A 19,604-nucleotide genomic window follows, 5' to 3' on the forward strand; every position below is an offset into this window, starting at 1 on the left:
GCATGTGATGGAGTATTGTCCTGCATAAAGATCATGGCCTTCTTGAATGCTGAGGACTTCTTCCTGTACTACTGCTTGAAGAAACTGGCAGTAGTTCATCTTCAACCCAAAAAGGTCCAACTACCTCATCCTTAATGATAGCAGCCCATACCAGTACCCCTCCTCCACCTTCCTGGCGCCTGACTCGAAGTGGTGCCCTGTGTCCATTACTGATCCAGCCACAGGCATGTCCATCTGGTCCATCAAGAGTCACTCTCATGTCATCTGTCCATAAAACCTTAGAAAAATCTTTCTTCAGGTATTTCTTTGCCCAATCTTGACGCTTCAACTTGTGAATCGTATTCAGTGGTGGTCGTGTTTCAGTCTTCTTGACCTTGGCCATGTTTCTGAGCACTTGACACCTTGTACTTCTGGACACTCCAGGTAGGTTGCAGTTCTGGAATATGGTGGCACTGGAGGATAATGGGGAATGGTAGCTTGACGTTTAATTCTTCTCAAGTCTTTTGCAGTTAATTTCCCCTGACTGAGTGACTCATGATAACATATCTGTTGGCTCTGCCACTGTAATTTCACCTGACTGAGTGACTCATGATAACATATCTGTTGGCTCTGCCACTGTAATTTCACCTGACTGGGTGACTCATGATAACATATCTGTTGGCTCTGCCACTGTAATTTCACCTGACTGGGTGACTCATGATAACATATCTGTTGGCTCTGCCACTGTAATTTCACCTGACTGAGTGACTCATGATAACATATCTGTTGGCTCTGCCACTGTAATTTCACCTGACTGAGTGACTCATGATAACATATCTGTTGGCTCTGCCACTGTAATTTCCCCTGACAGAGTGACTTATGATAACATATCTGTTGGCTCTGCCACTGTAATTTCACCTGACTGAGTGACTCATGATAACATATCTGTTGGCTCTGCCACTGTAATTTCACCTGACTGAGTGACTCATGATAACATATCTGTTGGCTCTGCCACTGTAATTTCACCTTTCTAAGTGACTCATGATGATGACATATCTGTGGGCTCTGCCACTGTAATTTCACCTTTCTAAGTGACTCATGATGATGACATATCTGTGGGCTCTGCCACTGGGCAAACAGCCTATGGTAGAACCAAGATGGCGACATGGTGGAGTGACAGCTACAGTCCAATGATGTGTCTGTGGTTCACCTGACTGTGTGACATATGATGATGATACATGACTATGGGCAACCCCTCCCCGACGATAGAGCCAAGAGGTTCAGTATAAATGGTGTTAACGACAAATTTAAATACTATTTGAGTTGTGTATGAGTGTCACAAAATAGGATTAGCTAAGGGTTTCAAAGCTCCTGCCACCCTGCCAACTGTCTGTCTGGTACTGAGCTGTGTGGATCTCAAGTCCTCAGACTGATAATAGAGTCATACGTCCATCTGGCTGACTCAGCGCTGGATGTTCATTTTAATAGAGACAAAGAAAATGGCCGACGTAGGCAAATGTGAGCAGAGCCGCAGGATGCACAGAATCCAGCAACCAGTCTGCAGCTACAGAGTCAGAAACATCCACTGGATACTGCAGACACAGACACAAACACAAACACTTCAGACACTCCCCCTAGTCTCTACTGTAGCCACACAGACACTCCCCCTAGTCTCTACTGTAGCCACACAGACACTCCCCCTAGTCTCTACAGTAGCCACACAAACACTCCAGACACTCCCCCTAGCCTCTACTGCAGCCACACAAACACTCCAGACACTCTCCCTAGTCTCTACTGCAGCCACACAGACACAAACAATCCAGACACTCCCCCTAGTCTCTACTGCAGCCACACAGACACAAACACTCCAGACACTCCCCCTAGTCTCTACTGCAGCCCCACAGACACAAACACTCCAGGCACTCCCCCTAGTCTCTACTGCAGCCACACAAACAGACATTACCTCAAATGGGAACTGTAGCTCTTGTCAACGTACAGACACCAAATCACCTAAAACACCACATGTCATCGTAATGTTTACCCTCATTACCATCTAACATAACTGACCTTCGCTGGACTGGTTAACCATGGAAGAAATCAAATCAGAGTCAAGATTGCTCCAGACAAAGTACAGGGCTTCAGTGGGAATATGGGAATGTGGGGATGTTTGAATTAGGGCTGCAATGGGCTGCGGCCCTCTTTCCTCGGTTAAATGACACAGACAGATAACTACAGTAGATGTTCTGTAAGGTTAGGGTTCCGCGCGAGCGTCCGCATGTCGTGTGCATGCTGATTCTATCTATCCCCACCAGACACGATCTTGACCAGTGGTATAGTGTACTGTTTAAGGTGATGGAGCACAAATAAAATGTAAATGACGTCATAATTTCCTCAATAAAAGTGTGTACCAACAGATGTAGCCAATTGAATAGCCTATCATTATAGAATATGCATAAAATGCATCTGTAACGTCTGCTTCCAACTCACACTTTCAAACACGTAGATCCCCTGAACGCAGCTCACTTTCCAGCCCACTTTCCAGCTCACACTCTCAAACACCTAGATCCCCTGAACGCAGCTCACTCTCCAGATCCCAATCACCTGAATTCTGATCACCTGTTCACACACCTGTATGTTTATCACACACTATTTAGTTCAGTTCTTTACACCCCATCATTGTGAGGTATTGTTTGTTTTGTGACACACTTCTATTCAGAGTGCTGGGGTTTCCCCCAAAGAAATGCCACCCCACACCATGACTGACCCACCGCCAAACCGGTCATGCTGGAGGATGTTGCAGGCAGCAGAACGTTCTCCACGGCGTCTCCAGACTCTGTCACGTCTGTCACGTGCTCAGTGTGAACCTGCTTTCATCTGTGAAGAGCACAGGGCGCCAGTGGCGAATTTGCCAATCTTGGTGTTCTCTGGCAAATGCCAAACGTCCTGCACGGTGTTGGGCTGTAAGCACAACCCCCACCTGTGGACGTCGGGCCCTCATACCACCCTCGTGGAGTCTGTTTCTGACCGTTTGAGCAGACACAACTGAGAAGTGGTCTGTGGTCCCCACCTGCAGAACCACTCCTTTATTGGGGGTCTCTTGCTAATTGCCTATAATTTCCACCTGTTGTCTATTCCATTTGCACAACAGCATGTGAAATGTATTGTCAATCAGTGTTGCTTCCTAAGTGGACAGTTTGATTTCACAGAAGTGTGATTGACTTGGAGTTACATTGTGTTGTTTAACCTGTTATGGCTAGGGGGCAGTATTTTCACGGCCGGATAAAAAACGTACCCGATTTAATCTGATTATTACTCCTGCCCAGAAACTAGAATATGCATATAATTATTGGCTTTGGATAGAAAACACCCTAAAGTTTCTAAAACTGTTTGAATGGTGTCTGTGAGTATAACAGAACTCATATGGCAAGCAAAAACCTGAGAAGATTCCATACAGGAAGTGACCTGTCTGACAAGTTCTTGCTCATCTTGGCTCTTTTTATTGAAGACTGAGGATCTTTGCTGTAACGTGACACTTCCTACGGCTCCCATAGGCTCTCAGAACCCGGGAAAAAGCTGAATGATATCGAGGCAGCCTCTGGCTGAAACACATCGCCTTTGGTAAGTAGCCGATCAGTGGCCGATCAGAGGACAATGGGCTTAGGCGCGTGCACGAGTCGACCCCATGCTTTATTTTCTTTCGTCTTTTTACCTAAACGCAGATTCCCGGTCGGAATATTATCGCTTTTTTACGAGAAAAATGGCATAAAAATTGATTTTAAACAGCGGTTGACATGCTTCGAAGTACGGTAATGGAATATTTAGAATTTTTTTGTCACGAAATGCGTCGTGCTCGTCACCCTTCTTTACCATTCGGATAGTGTCTTGAACGCACGAACAAAACGCCGCTATTTGGATATAACAATGGATTATTTGGGACCAAACCAACATTTGTTATTGAAGTAGAAGTCCTGGGAGTGCATTCTGACGAAGAACAGCAAAGGTAATAACATTTTTCTTATAGTAAATCTGACTTTTGTGAGTGCTAAACTTGCTGGGTGTCTAAATAGCTAGCCCTGTGATGCCGGGCTATCTACTGAGAATATTGCAAAATGTGCTTTCACCGAAAAGCTATTTTAAAATCGGACATAGCGAGTGCATAGAGGAGTTCTGTATCTATAATTCTTAAAATAATTGTTATGTTTTTTGTGAACGTTTATCGTGAGTAATTTAGTAAATTCACCGGAAGTTTGCGGGGGGTATGCTAGTTCTGAACGTCACATGCTAATGTAAAAAGCTGGTTTTTGATATAAATATGAACTTGATTGAACAAAACATGCATGTATTGTATAACATAATGTCCTAGGTGTGTCATCTGATGAAGATCATCAAAGGTTAGTGCTGCATTTAGCTGTGGTTTGGGTTTATGTGACATTATATGCTAGCTTGAAAAATGGGTGTCTGATTATTTCTGGCTGGGTACTCTGCTGACATAATCTAATGTTTTGCTTTCGCTGTAAAGCCTTTTTGAAATCGGACAGTGTGGTTAGATAAAGGAGAGTCTTGTCTTTAAAATGCTGTGAAATAGTCATATGTTTGAAAAATTGAAGTTTTTGTATTTTTGAGGAATTTGTAATTCGCGCCATGCCTATCATTGGATATTGGAGCAGGTGTTCCGCTAGCGGAACGTCTAGATGTAAGAGGTTAATGAGATTTTCCGGGACCTGCACAGGCAGGGTGTAGTGGTGAATATCGACAACAATCTGATATACTCCGCTACACGCGCCGAGCATGTGTCCCTGGTGCACAGGGTGCTTGGTCGACTGTAGAAGCATGACCTGTACGTCAAGGCTGAGAAATGTCTGTTCTTCCAACAGTCCGTCTCCTTCCTAGGGTACCGCATTTCCACGTCAGGGGTGGAGATGGAGAGTGACCGCATTTCAGCCGTACGTAATTGGCCAATTCCCACCACGGTAAAGAATGTGCAGCGGTTCTTAGGGTTTGCCAACTACTACCGGAGGTTTATCCGGGGCTTTGGTCAGGTAGCGGCTCCCATTACCTCACTGCTGACGGGGGAACCGGTGCAACTGCAGTAGTCGGCTGAGGCGGACAGGGCTTTTGGACATCTGAGGGCTCTGTTTACCTCGGCTCCCATGCTGGTTCATCTGGATCCTTCTTTGGCGTTCATAGTGGAGGTGGACGCGTCCGAGGCTGGGATAGGAGCCGTGCTCTCTCAGCGCTCGGGTACGCCATAGCAAATCTATGATGTGGGGGACCGGGAGCTGTTGGCTGTCGTCAAGGCTCTGAAGGCGTGGCGACATTGCCTTGAGGGGGCGAGACACCCTTTTCTCATCTGGACTGACCACCGCAATCTGGAGTACATCCGGGCGGCGAGGAGACTGAACCCTCGCCAGGCAAGGTGGGCCATGTTTTTTTACCCGTTTTGTGTTCACCCTATCCTACCGACCAGGTTCCCAGAACGCTAAGGCAGACGCACTGTCCCGGATGTACAGTGAGGGAAAAAAGTATTTGATCCCCTGCTGATTTTGTACGTTTGCCCACTGACAAAGAAATGATTAGTCTATACTTTTAATCATAGATTTATTTGAACAGTGAGAGACATAATAACAACAACAAAAAATCTAGAAAAAATTTTATAAAATGATTTGCATTTTAATGAGGGAAATAGGTATTTGACCCCCTCTCTCAGAAAGATTTCTGGCTCACAGGTGTCTTTTATACAGGTAACGAGCTGATATTAGGAGCACACTCTTAAAGGGAGTGTGCCCACTCCAGAGCTCTCCCCGAGAGGCATGAGACTAGGGCGGACACTCTCTCCCTTCCCGAGGGAGCTGGGTGAACGGTGGCCAGGTATAGGTCCAGTTGTAAGAGGAACCCCTGGCACTGTGCTGCCGTCCCATCATACTCCCGGGGAAGGGAGAGATGCATCCCACTGGAACTGGATCCGGACGGGACGAGTAGAGGTAACCCCGGTTGCGCTGGTCGAGGTGCTGGAGGGACTTCCTGTCTCTCCCAGTGGTCCATGGTCTGGACAACGCGATCCATCATGGTACCGAGATGATGCAGCATTTCTGAGTGTTCCTGGACGCGCTCCTCGACTCCTCTGACTGGGGTACCTGCTCCTGCTGACTCCATGGTGGGTGTGTAATTCTGTCAATGGTGTGCAGAGTCAGGTGCAGGAGAGCAGAGAGTTGTGAACAGGCACACACTTTATTTAGGCAGGAGAAACCAACAGACGGACGCCAAGTGCAACCCGCGCAAACAGTCACAATAATTATGTTCACATACCTCGTGAATAAAACACGGAACAAACTAACACCGTTCTAGCGCGTCAAAATTGACACGTAACACAAAAAATTACACACAAAGACATGAGGGGGAACAGAGGAATAAATACATGTAGTGTGATTGGGGAATGAAAACCAGGTGTGCAGGGAACAAGACAAAACAAATGGATAAATGAAAAATGGAGAGGCGATGGCTAGAAAGCCGGTGACGTCGACCGCCAAACGTCGCCCGAACAATGTGTTATGTCATAGTTTTGATGTCTTCACTATTATTCTACAATGTAGAAAATAGTGAAAATAAAGAAAAATCCTTGAATGAGTAGGTGTGTCCAAACTTTTGACTGGTACTGTATGTCTAAAATGCACATCCAGATTCAGAATTTGTCAGGATTTTTGTCAGCAAAACCACAAAACTCCAAATATGCATTGGAAATGGTCTGTATTCTCTAGAATATCAAAAACGTATCTTGTAAAGATATCCGCTGATATGGACCTTTTTCTCCCAGTGGGAGGTTATAACATTTCTTTCACATGACCCATCAATTTAGACAAGTGTCTGGGTAAGCATCATATAAAAATTATTAAATATTTATTCAATATTTTTATCAGAACACTTTCAAAGTCATGTTAGGATGTATTTTTACCTGGAGTTTTTCCTTCTTGTAGGCTGCTACTTAAACAACGTTTAGTCTTGAAATCTTTGTTTGTTAAACAGTTGCTACAGTAGAGGTATGGTTAGGATTAAATGACCCATACCTGACAGAAGGGGCTGTCCCGTCATGTTCATGGGAGCCATGCCAAGGTTGTTTATGGCGGTGGCCCAGGCGTTGGGTTCTGACATGGGCATCGGGTTGGAGTCCATGGACATGTTACGAATCCCTTCTGCAAAGAGAGAGACAGTGAAAAAGAGAGAGAGAGAGAGAGACAGTGAGAAAGATAGAGAGAGAGAGAGTCAGTCAGAATACGGTACAATCAGATATGGTCTCAAATGATTTGTTCGATTGTCTCTAATTTTCTATTTAAAAGCTTCTATAACACAGTAAGGTATTTGAAACTTTTTTTTGAGAGGTCATCTGTCCAGTGACAGAGCCTTTTACATTCTATTCAGAGGTTATTAGCATTCATTCCCCTCTTGGCTGAACATCCTCTGACTTCTATTAAGAGAAGGCCTCCTGATGATGCTGCTTCTCTTCCCTGGCCGACACTACAAACTCTCAGAATGAACAACAGTACTACCACAACACACTCCTCAGATAGAATCTACACAATACAACTCCAGTAAAAGAGCAGGGCTAGTTTATGTTTCTCTGTCACAGTCAATTTAAGGGAATAAAGCTCACGAAAAGAAGATTACTAGCTTTGGTACTAAGCAAAAGGCCATTTCTAAAGCAGTCGGGCATTCAAAACTTGAAAAAAAATATCGCTGGCCTAATATTACAGACACACATAATTCAGACACAACCCCAGGGCAAGCAGTCTGGTTTTCTGCCAAGTGTAACACATTCAGATCCCTATAGTAAAAGACCCCAAGTAAACAAGAACGCATCACACATTCAACCCTAGCCTATTCCTCCCATCTAAACCATTTCACAACTATAAATGGGCTTTCTGTCTCTCATTTCTTTTACCTGTCCCTCTGACAGATGGTAAAGTGTGTTGACTGGCTGTGGCACTGAACTTCTCTCCTGCCTCATGATGCCAAAACATTCAGTTGGTGATGAGGACAACACTTCACATACCTCAAAGGTCACTGTCATCTGCTAACACTGATGCTGGCTCGCGCCCTGACTGCCCTGTCTAATCACTTGAGCAGCGGACTGATTGGTCCGAGGTAGCTGAGGGTCTGGTATAATATAGGACTAATGATGTTTCCTCTGTCTGGTATAATAAAGGACTAATGATGTTACCTCTGTCTGGTATAATAAAGGACTAATGATGTTATCTCTGTCTGGTATAATAAAGGACTAATGATGTTTCCTCTGTCTGGTATAATAAAGGACTAATGATGTTTCCTCTGTCTGGTATAATAAATGACTAATGATGGTACTTCTGTCTGGTATAATAAAGGACAATGATGTTACCTCTCTCTGGTATAACAAAGGACTAATGATATTTTCTCTGTCTGGTATAATAAAGGACTAATGATGTTACCTCTGTTTGGTATAATAAAGGACTAATGATGCTACCTCTGTCTGGTATAATAAAGGACTAATGATGTTACCTTTGTCTGGTACAATAAAGGACTAATGAGGTTTCCTCTGTCTGGTATAATAAAGGATTAATGATGTTAACTTTGTCTGGTATAATAAAGGACTAATGATGTTACCTTTGTCTGGTATAATAAAGGAATAATGATGTTTCCTCTGTCTGGTATAATAAAGGACTAATGAGGTTTCCTCTGTCTGGTATAATAAAGGACTAATGATGTTACCTCTGTCTGGTATAATAAAGGACTAATGATGTTACCTCTGTCTGGTATAATAAAGGACTAATGATGTTAACTCTGTCTGATATAATAAAGGATTAATGATGTTACCTCTGTCTGGTATAATAAAGGACTAATGATGTTACCTGTCTGGTATAATAAAGGACTAATGATGTTACCTCTGTCTGTTATAATAAAGGACTAATGATGTTACCTGTCTGGTATAATAAAGGACTAATGATGTTAACTCTGTCTGGTATAATAAAGGACTAATGATGTTAACTCTGTCTGATATAATAAAGGACTAATGATGTTTCCTCTGTCTGGTATAATAAAGGACTAATGATGTTAACTCTGTCTGGTATAATAAAGGACTAATGATGTTACCTCTGTCTGGTATAATAAAGGACTAATGATGTTACCTCTGTCTGGTATAATAAAGGACTAATGATGTTACCTCTGTCTGGTATAATAAAGGATTAATGATGTTAACTTTGTCTGGTATAATAAAGGAATAATGATGTTTCCTCTGTCTGGTATAATAAAGGACTAATGATGTTTCCTCTGTCTGGTATAATAAAGGACTAATGTTGTTACCTCTGTCTGGTATAATAAAGGACTAATGACGTTTCCTCTGTCTGGTATAATAAAGGATTAATGATGTTAACTCTGTCTGGTATAATAAAGGACTAATGATGTTACCTTTGTCTGGTACAATAAAGGAATAATGATGTTTCCTCTGTCTGGTATAATAAAGGACTAATGAGGTTTCCTCTGTCTGGTATAATAAAGGATTAATGATGTTACCTTTGTCTGGTACAATAAAGGACTAATGAGGTTTCCTCTGTCTGGTATAATAAAGGATTAATGATGTTAACTTTGTCTGGTATAATAAAGGACTAATGAGGTTTCCTCTGTCTGGTATAATAAAGGACTAATGATGTTACCTCTGTCTGGTATAATAAAGGACTAATGCGGTTTCCTTTGTCTGGTATAATAAAGGATTAATGATGTTACCTCTGTCTGGTATAATAAAGGATTAATGATGTTTCCTCGTTCTGGTATAATAAAGGACTAATGATGTTACCTCTGTCTGGTATAATAAAGGATTAATGATGTTAACTCTGTCTGGTATAATAAAGGACTAATGATGTTACCTCGTTCTGGTATAATAAAGGACTAATGATGTTACCTTTGTCTGGTATAATAAAGGACTAATGATGTTAACTTTGTCTGGTATAATAAAGGACTAATGATGTTACCTCTGTCTGGTATAATAAAGGACTAATGATGTTACCTCTGTCTGGTATAATAAAGGACTAATGATGTTACCTCTGTCTGGTATAATAAAGGACTAATGATGTTACCTCTGTCTGGTATAATAAAGGATTAATGATGTTAACTCTGTCTGGTATAATAAAGGACTAATGATGTTACCTCGTTCTGGTATAATAAAGGACTAATGATGTTACCTTTGTCTGGTATAATAAAGGACTAATGATGTTACCTCTGTCTGGTATAATAAAGGACTAATGACGTTTCCTCTGTCTGGTATAATAAAGGATTAATGATGTTAACTCTGTCTGGTATAATAAAGGACTAATGATGTTACCTCTGTCTGGTATAATAAAGGATTAATGATGTTAACTTTGTCTGGTATAATAAAGGACTAATGATGTTACCTCTGTCTGGTATAATAAAGGACTAATGATGTTAACTTTGTCTGGTATAATAAAGGACTAATGATGTTACCTCTGTCTGGTATAATAAAGGACTAATGATGTTACCTCTGTCTGGTATAATAAAGGATTAATGATGTTAACTTTGTCTGGTATAATAAAGGACTAATGATGTTACCTCTGTCTGGTATAATAAAGGACTAATGATGTTAACTTTGTCTGGTATAATAAAGGACTAATGATGTTACCTCTGTCTGGTATAATAAAGGACTAATGATGTTACCTCTGTCTGGTATAATAAAGGATTAATGATGTTAACTTTGTCTGGTATAATAAAGGAATAATGATGTTTCCTCTGTCTGGTATAATAAAGGACTAATGATGTTTCCTCTGTCTGGTATAATAAAGAACTAATGATGTTTCCTCTGTCTGGTATAATAAAGGACTAATGATGTTTCCTCTGTCTGGTATAATAAAGGACTAATGATGTTTCCTCTGTCTGGTATAATAAAGGACTAATGATGTTACCTCGTTCTGGTATAATAAAGGACTAATGATGTTACCTCTGTCCTGTATAATAAAGGACTAATGATGTTACCTCTGTCTGGTATAATAAAGGACTAATGATGTTACCTTTGTCTGGTACAATAAAGGAATAATGATGTTTCCTCTGTCTGGTATAATAAAGGACTAATGAGGTTTCCTCTGTCTGGTATAATAAAGGACTAATGATGTTACCTCTGTCTGGTATAATAAAGGACTAATGACGTTTCCTCTGTCTGGTATAATAAAGGATTAATGATGTTAACTCTGTCTGGTATAATAAAGGATTAATGATGTTAACTCTGTCTGGTATAATAAGGACTAATGCGGTTTCCTCTGTCTGGTATAATAAAGGATTAATGATGTTAACTTTGTCTGGTATAATAAAGGACTAATGATGTTACCTTTGTCTGGTATAATAAAGGACTAATGATGTTACCTCTGTCTGGTATAATAAAGGACTAATGATGTTTCCTCTGTCTGGTATAATAAATGAGTAATGATGTTACCTCTGTCTGGTATAATAAAGGACTAATGATGTTTCCTCTGTCTGGTATAATAAATGAGTAATGATGTTACCTCTGTTTGGTATAATAAAGGACTAATGATGTTACCTCTGTTGTTATAAAAAGACTAATGATGTTACCTCTGTCTGGTATTATAAAAATACTAATGTTGTTACCTCTGGTATTATAAAAAGACTAATGATGTTATCTCTGTCTGGTATAATAAAGGACTAATGATGTTAACTCTGGTATTATAAAAAGACTAATGATGTTACCTCTGGTATTATAGAAAAGACTAATGATGTTACCTCTGGTATTATAGAAAAGACTAATGATGTTATCTCTGTCTGGTATTGTAAAGGACTAATGACGTTACCTCTTTCCCTGCATCCCTGATGCTGTCATTACACTCCCATCGCTGGGTTGCCATGGCAAAGACTGCTAAAACCTTACTCTGTTGTTCCAATGTAAATGTCTCTCACAAAATCCTTAGAAGGCTGTTAACCAATTATACACTGATTAGCGGTTCCAGAGTGTTAAGGTGCTGTAACTATTTTGACAGAGGGGATGGTTGTTTTACTGGGTGTCTGACCAAACAGTCAGTCAGAGATGAGGCTCAGAGGCTTGTCAACCTATTATACCCTGCTTGGTAGATCCGAAACAACAACTGGTGGCTATGTTAATTGCATGGTGAGGAGGGGTATAGGCTTTATAGCAGTTTAGAGTATACGGTTTAGTTACAGACTAACTGATATGAGATAGTTACAGTATAACTGTTATGAGATAGTTACAGTATAACTGTTATGAGATAGTTAGTCTAACTGTTATGAGATAGTTACAGTATAACTGTTATGAGATAGTTAGTCTAACTGTTATGAGATAGTTACAGTCTAACTGTTATGAGATAGTTACAGTCTAACTGTTATGAGATAGTTACAGTATAACTGTTATGAGACAGTTAAAGTCTAACTGTTATGAGATAGTTACAGTCTAACTGTTATGAGACAGTTACAGTATAACTGTTATGAGACAGTTAAAGTCTAAATGTTATTTGATAGTTACAGTCTACTTGTTATGATACAGTTACAGTCTTACTGTTATGGGACAGTTACATTTTAACTGTTATGAGTCAGTTACAGTCTAACTGTTATGAGATAGTTACAGTCTAACTGTTATGAGATAGTTACAGTCTAACTGTTATGAGATAGTTACAGTCTAACTGTTATGAGACAGTTACAGTCAAACTGTTATGAGATAGTTACAGTCTAACTGTTATGAGATAAGGTGGAGGCAGTTTTACAACAGGTCAAAAACAAACAGAACACTGACCAGTCAAAACAAACTAACTAGTCCCACTTACCAGTCAAAACAAAACAAACTAGCCCCACTGACCAGTCAAAACAAACTAGTGTCGTTGAATATATAATCAAAACGAAGAGAGACTATAGATTCTTTCAAATAACACTTTATTATAAGATTTTCAAAAATGGAGGTTCAACTATCCACTCAACAGCGCATAGTTGAAAAGCTCAATGAACAGTGCCGGTTCAATGCTTTTATAGAGAAAATACATGCAACCCCTTTCTGTATACGTGGCAGTCAGCAGATAGTGTGTAAAAGGTAATTCGTTGTCTGTGCAGATTTAAAATAGCACAGTTGATAGCTTGAGGGCTCAACCGTCGAACTGTATTCACAACAGTAAAACACTATATTGTGCCCCTTTCTGCAAGTTTCCATACATGTGACTTTCTGTAGATAGTAAACCCATGGGATGTCACATGCTGCGGCCGCACCCAAGCGGACCTTAGCTATACACCCAGTCTTATGACTAAGTCCCACAAAGACAAGTTTGTATCAGGTTAGAAAAACACTTGCATATAACAAGAGACAATACTTTAAACAGTAAAACACAAGATAGCATGACTAATTATGTAATTTTCCACAATACTAGTCCCATTGACCAGCCAAAACAAACTAACTAGTCCCACTGACCAGTCATAACAAACAAGGTGGAGATGCCAGCAAGCGGACAAAACAACAAAAGTCAGTTTAGAACAAGTGACATATCCCCAGTGTTCGGTGACATATCACCAGTGTTCGGTGACATATCCCCAGTGTTCGGTGACATATCACCAGTGTTCGGTGACATATCCCCAGTGTTCGGTGACATATCCCCAGTGTTCGGTGACATATCCCCAGTGTTCGGTGACATATCCCCAGTGTTCGGTGACATATCCCCAGTGTTCGGTGACATATCCCCAGTGTTCGGTGACATATCCCCAGTGTTCGGTGACATATCCCCAGTGTTCGGTGACATATCCTCAGTGTTCAAATCCCATGAAAGAGCCATTGTCTCTCAAAGGATCCCGATGCATCCATACTGATGAGCTCAGTACAGGAGGCCTGGGTTGAGTTAGGAGTTCTGATGTTATCAGGTTGATAGTTATCTAAGGGCTGAAGGCTTTGAGAGAGAGTTAAAGTGCTGGTCGAGGTCAAGGTTACCCTCATGCCCTGTAATGATAAGATGTCGTGGAGGAAATGTCCACAGTGCCTCCCTCCCTCCCTCCCTCCCTGGGCACTGGCCTCCTGGGATTTAGAGCTTCATAGAGTGACCTTGAGGGCAGAGCTCTGGCATGGCTCCCCTCAGCTCCCTTCCACTCAATCACATCCACACAGAGCAGAGGGAGTGTGTCTGAATAGCAAACAGCAGTGGAAAGATCAACACTAGCACACACACGCACACACGCTCGCACACACACGCTCGCACACACACACGCACACACATGCTCGCACACACACACATACACACATAGCTGCCTGGGAAATTTGAGCCAGTAAAAATAATCACCTGCCATCATGGGGAGTACTGAATATGTGTGTTTAAGATTAAAAGCATCTGTTTTACCATTTTACTGGTGTCTCATATAATTTAACAACCGATTATATGACAGGGATTGGTGTGAGATCCATTTCAACATTCAATTGAATTCACTCAAATTAGTTAAAAATCAAATCAATGGATGCACATTCTCAAGTCTTAAAGCATCTAGTCAAGGGGACCCACTTCACCCACTTCTCATTTGTAACAGTAGATGTAACACTGCCCCCCCCCAGGCCCATTTTTTCCCTTGATGACCCCATTATTAGTCAGATAATGATCATTTTGCGAAGAAAAAAAAAACACGAGAGACACACTAGGCTAAAAATGGACCAGCCCATCGGTGATGTCGTCTATAAAATAGCCTCCAACTCTACTCAACAAACTGGATGCAGTCTATCACAGTGCCATCCGTTTTGTCACCAAAGCCCCATACACTACCCACTATTGCAACCTGTACGCTCTCGTTGGTTGGCCCTCGCTTCATACTCGTCGCCAAACCCACTGGCTCCAGGTAATCTACAAGTCTCTGCTAGGTAAAGCCCCGCCTTATCTCAGCTCACTGGTCACCATAGCAGCACCCACTCGAAGCACGCGCTCCAGCAGGTATATCTCACTGGTCACCCCCAAAGCCAATTCCTCCTTTGGTCGTCTTTACATCCAGTTCTCTGCTGCCAATGACTGGAACGAACTGCAAAAATCTCTGAAGCTGGAGACTCATATCTCCCTCACTAGCTTTAGTGTGAGGCTAGGAAAACTGCACTGGAAAACTGCACTGAGGCTAGGAAAACCTGTCACCACGGATAAATCCACGATAATTGAAAATTTCAATAAGCACTTTTCTACAGCTGGCCATGCTTTCCACCTGGCCACCCCTACCCCAATCAACAGCCCTCCACCCCCCACAGCAACTTGCCCAAGCCTCCCCCACTTCTCCTTCATCCAAATCCAGATAGCTGACGTTCTGAAAGAGCTGCAAAATCTGGACCCTTACAAATCTGCCGGGCTAGACAATCTGGACCCTCTCTTTCTAAAATGATCTGCCGAAATTGTTGCAACCCCTATTACTAGCCTGTTCAACCTCTCTTTTGTATCGTCTGAGATTCCCATAGATAGGAAAGCTGCCGCGGTCATCCCCCTCTTCAAAGGGGGAGACACTCTAGACCCAAACTGCTACAGACCTGTATCTATTCTACCCTGCCTTTCTAAGGTCTTCAAAAGCCAAGTTAACAAACAGATTACCGACCATTTCGAATCTCACCGTACCTTCTCTGCTATGCAATCTGGTTTCAGAGCTGGTCATGGGTGCACCTCAGCCACGCTCAAGGTCCTAAATGATATGATAACCGCCATCGATAAGAGACATTACTATGCAGCCGTATTCATCGTCCTGGCTAAGGCTTTCGACTCTGTCAATCACCACATTCTTATTGGCAGACTCAAAAGCCTTGGTTTCTCAAATGATTGCCTCACCTGGTTCACCAACCACTTCTCTGATAGAGTTCAGTGTGTCAAATCGGAGGACCTGTTGTCCGGACCTCTGGCAGTCTCTATGTGGGTGCCTCAGGGTTCAATTCTCGGGCCGACTCTCTTCTCTGTATACATCAACGATGTAACTCTTACGGCTGGTGATTCTCTGATCTACCTCTACGCAGACGACACCATTCTGTATACCTCTGGCCCTTCTTTGGACACTGTTAACAAACCTCCAGACGAGCTTCAATGCCATACAACTCTCATTCCGTGGCCTCCAACTGCTCTTAAATGCAAATAAAACTAAATGCATGCTCTTCAACCGATCGCTGCCCGCACCTGCCCACCCATCCAGCATCACTACTCTGGACGGTTGTGACTTAGAATATGTGGACAACTACAAATACCTAGGTGTCTGGTTAGACTGTAAACTCTCCTTCCAGACTCACATTAAATATCTCAAATCCAAAATTAAATCTAGAATCGGCTTCCTATTTCGCAACAAAGCATCCTTCACTCATGCTGCCAAACATACCCTTGTAAAACTGACCATCCTACCGATCCTCGACTTCGGCGATGTCATTTATAAAATAGCCTCCAACACTCTTCTCAACAAATTGGATGCAGTCTATCACAGTGCCATCCATTTTGTCACCAAAGCCCAGTATACTACCCACCACTGTGACCTGTACACTCTAGTTGGCTGGCCCTCGCTTCATTCTCGTCGCTAAACCCACTGGCTCCAGGTAATCTACACGTCTCTGCTAGGTAAAGCCCCGCCTTATCTCAGCTCACTGGTCACCATAGCAGCACCCACCCGTAGCGTGCGCTCCAGCAGGTATATCTCACTGGTCACCCCCAAAGCCAATTCTTCCTTTGGCCGCCTCTCCTTCCAGTTCTCTGCTGCCAATGACTGGAACGAACTGCAAAAATCACTAAAGCTGGAGACTCTTACCTCCCTCACTAGCTTTAACTTGTTATGGATAGGGGGCAGTATTTTCACGGCCGGATAAAAAACGTACCCGAATTAATCTGGTTATTACTCCTGCCCAGAAACTAGAATATGCATATAATTAGTAGCTTTGGAGAGAAAACACTCCAAAGTTTCTAAAACTGTTTGAATGGTGTCTGTCGGAATATTATCGCTATTTTACGAGAAAAATCGCATAAAAATTGATTTTAAACAGCGTTTGACATGCTTCGAAGTACGGTAATGGAATATTTTGAAATGTTTTGTCACGATACGCGTCCACGCGTCACCCTTCGTTACTATTTCGGATAGTGTCTTGAACGCACGAACAAAACGCCGCTATTCGGATATAACGATGGATTATTTGGAACCAAACCAACATTTGTTGTTGAAGTAGAAGTCCTGGGAGTGCATTCTGACGAAGACAACAGCAAAGGTAATCCAATTTTTCTAATAGTAAATATGAGTTTGGTGAGTACCGAACTTGGCGGGTGTCAAATTAGCTAGCCCGTGATGGCGGGCTATGTACTTAGAATATTGCAAAATGTGCTTTCATCGAAAAGCTATTTTAAAATCGGACACCGCGATTGCATAAAGGAGTTCTGTATCTATAATTCTTAAAATAATTGTTATGTTTTTTGTGAACGTTTATCGTGAGTAATTTAGTAAATTCACCGGAAGTGTTCGGTGGGAATGCTAGTTCTGAACGTCACATGCTAATGTAAAAAGCTGTTTTTTGATATAAATATGAACTTGATTGAACAAAACATGCATGTATTGTATAACATAATGTCATAGGAGTGTCATCTGATGAAGATCATCAAAGGTTAGTGCTGCATTTAGCTGTGGTTTTGGTTTTTGTGACATTATATGCTAGCTTGAAAAATGGGTGTCTGATTATTTCTGGCTGGGTACTCTGCTGACATAATCTAAAGTTTTGCTTTCGTTGTAAAGCCTTTTTGAAATTGGACAGTGTGGTTAGATAAAGCAGAGTCTTGTCTTTAAAATGCTGTAAAATAGTCATATGTTTGAAAAATGGACGTTTTCGGATTTTCGAGGAGTTTGTATTTCGCGCCACGCACTATCATTGGATATTGGAGTGGTGTTCCGCTAGCGGAACGTCTAGATGTATAAGCACCAGCTGTCAGAGCAGCTCAGAGATCACTGCACCTGTACATAGCCCATCTGTAAATAGCCCATCCTCATCCCCATACTGTATTTACTTATTTATCTTGCTCCTTTGCACCCCAGTATCTCTACTTGCACATTCATCTTCTGCACATTCTATCATTCCAGTGTTTAAATGCTATATTGTAATTACTTTGCCACCATGGCCTATTTATTGCCTTACCTCCCTTATCCTACATCATTTGCACATGCTGTATATAGACTTTTCTACTGTATTATTGATTGTATGTTTGTTTATTCCATGTGTAACTCTGTGTTGTTGTATGTGTCGAACTGCTTTGCTTTATCTTGGCCAGGTCGCAGTTGCAAATGAGAACTTGTTCTCAACTAACCTACCTGGTTAAATAAAGGTGAAATAAAAACATTTAAAAATACATTTTTTTGTGTGAAATGCCAAATGGCCAGTCTTCCCCTGGTGAAGGCTTTCCAGGGTTCTGATTAAAATTAAAGCTGCTTTAGTTGGTGAATTTTTTTTTAACAACTAGAGCTGCAAACATGCACATTTCCTTTGGCCAAAGGAATGATACTGCCCCTCTGTGATGCCAGTCCAGCCTTAATGGCCGTTGAGCTGCAGTAAAGGCTCCCCCAAGGTGCTGATGGGAAATTAATCCGTTTTAAGGCTCATTGGCTGGAGGCCTCCCAGCAGGCCAAGAGAAGCTCAGGGACATTTAGTTTACAACGGACATAACGGTCTTAAAAGCTAACAGGCCAATTGCAACCTTTTTACAAAGAAAGGCCTCCTGGAACACAATCATGGTCACATACCGACAGGGAAGGAAGGCTGCACTCAGGACTAACTAGAGAGAATGGAAGAATAGAGAGAAAGAGAGAGGGAGAGAGAGTCGGGGGTGAGTGAAAAGGAGGGAGGAGGAAATGGTTGGTGTAACTATGTAGAAAATTGCGAGCAGCCTCTACCTGACTCTCATCCATTATTATTAAGAAAATGTTGCATAATGGTTGTTTGTGGTTGTGAACAAAAACCTAATAATTACAATAATTACATGAGCCTAGGATTATTGGACATGAATGGACTCCCTGAATAGAAAATTGCTGTGTGAGATGGAGTTTCATTTAATTGATAACCTGTTCATGTCCTTATATCAAAGGAAAAACTATTCATTTGTAGGTCTGTATATCAAAAGGAAAAACACCCAAGACATTAGATGTCTGTGATTTCCTTTGAATATGAGTTCTGGGTCGTTACACTCACAGCGTGAATCACAATATAGGAGGAGGAGGAAGAGACGGCCATTTTCATTCAAACACAATGCTAAGATTAGTGAAGCCAGGCCATCCTTATGCATGAAAAACACTCACCAGGGAGAATAAAATGCATGGTGAAATAGCTTTGTTGGAGTGGATGGATGTCTGTTAAACCTTAATCTAGTGGATGCAGATCGGTGTGTTTCTGCCCTGTCTTCTGTTTGTGTCAGAGATTCCCTCCGCCTAAATCCAACATCAGCACAACTAGATGAACACTAAACAGTGGAGAGTACTGATTCCAAGTAAGGAATTGGCTAAATTACTTTTTTCTATTTCATAAGTTGGAGCTTTGGAGACAACTGTAATGATATGTTGCACACATCAGAGTGCATCCACATCCACCTATAGACAGAGTGTGTGTTTAGTAATGTATTAGTGGCCTTCCCCCCTTTCAT

At 41.7% G+C, this 19,604-nt stretch overlaps 1 protein-coding gene across 1 annotated transcript in view; it reads right to left on the reverse strand.

The window, feature by feature from the left end:
- The window catches only part of LOC106604464 (ecto-NOX disulfide-thiol exchanger 2-like), a 225,390-nt gene that overhangs the window by 172,738 nt on the left and 33,048 nt on the right, over positions 1 to 19,604 (reverse strand). The window contains exon 2 of the mRNA XM_014199103.2: positions 7,041 to 7,166. Within this exon, the coding sequence (XP_014054578.2) occupies positions 7,041 to 7,152 (112 nt within the window). The 5' untranslated portion in view covers positions 7,153 to 7,166. The remainder of the gene's footprint in view (positions 1 to 7,040; positions 7,167 to 19,604) is intronic.

This window comes from Salmo salar, chromosome ssa05 (assembly GCF_905237065.1).
Source record: "Salmo salar chromosome ssa05, Ssal_v3.1, whole genome shotgun sequence".
Lineage (NCBI taxonomy): Eukaryota > Metazoa > Chordata > Actinopteri > Salmoniformes > Salmonidae > Salmo > Salmo salar.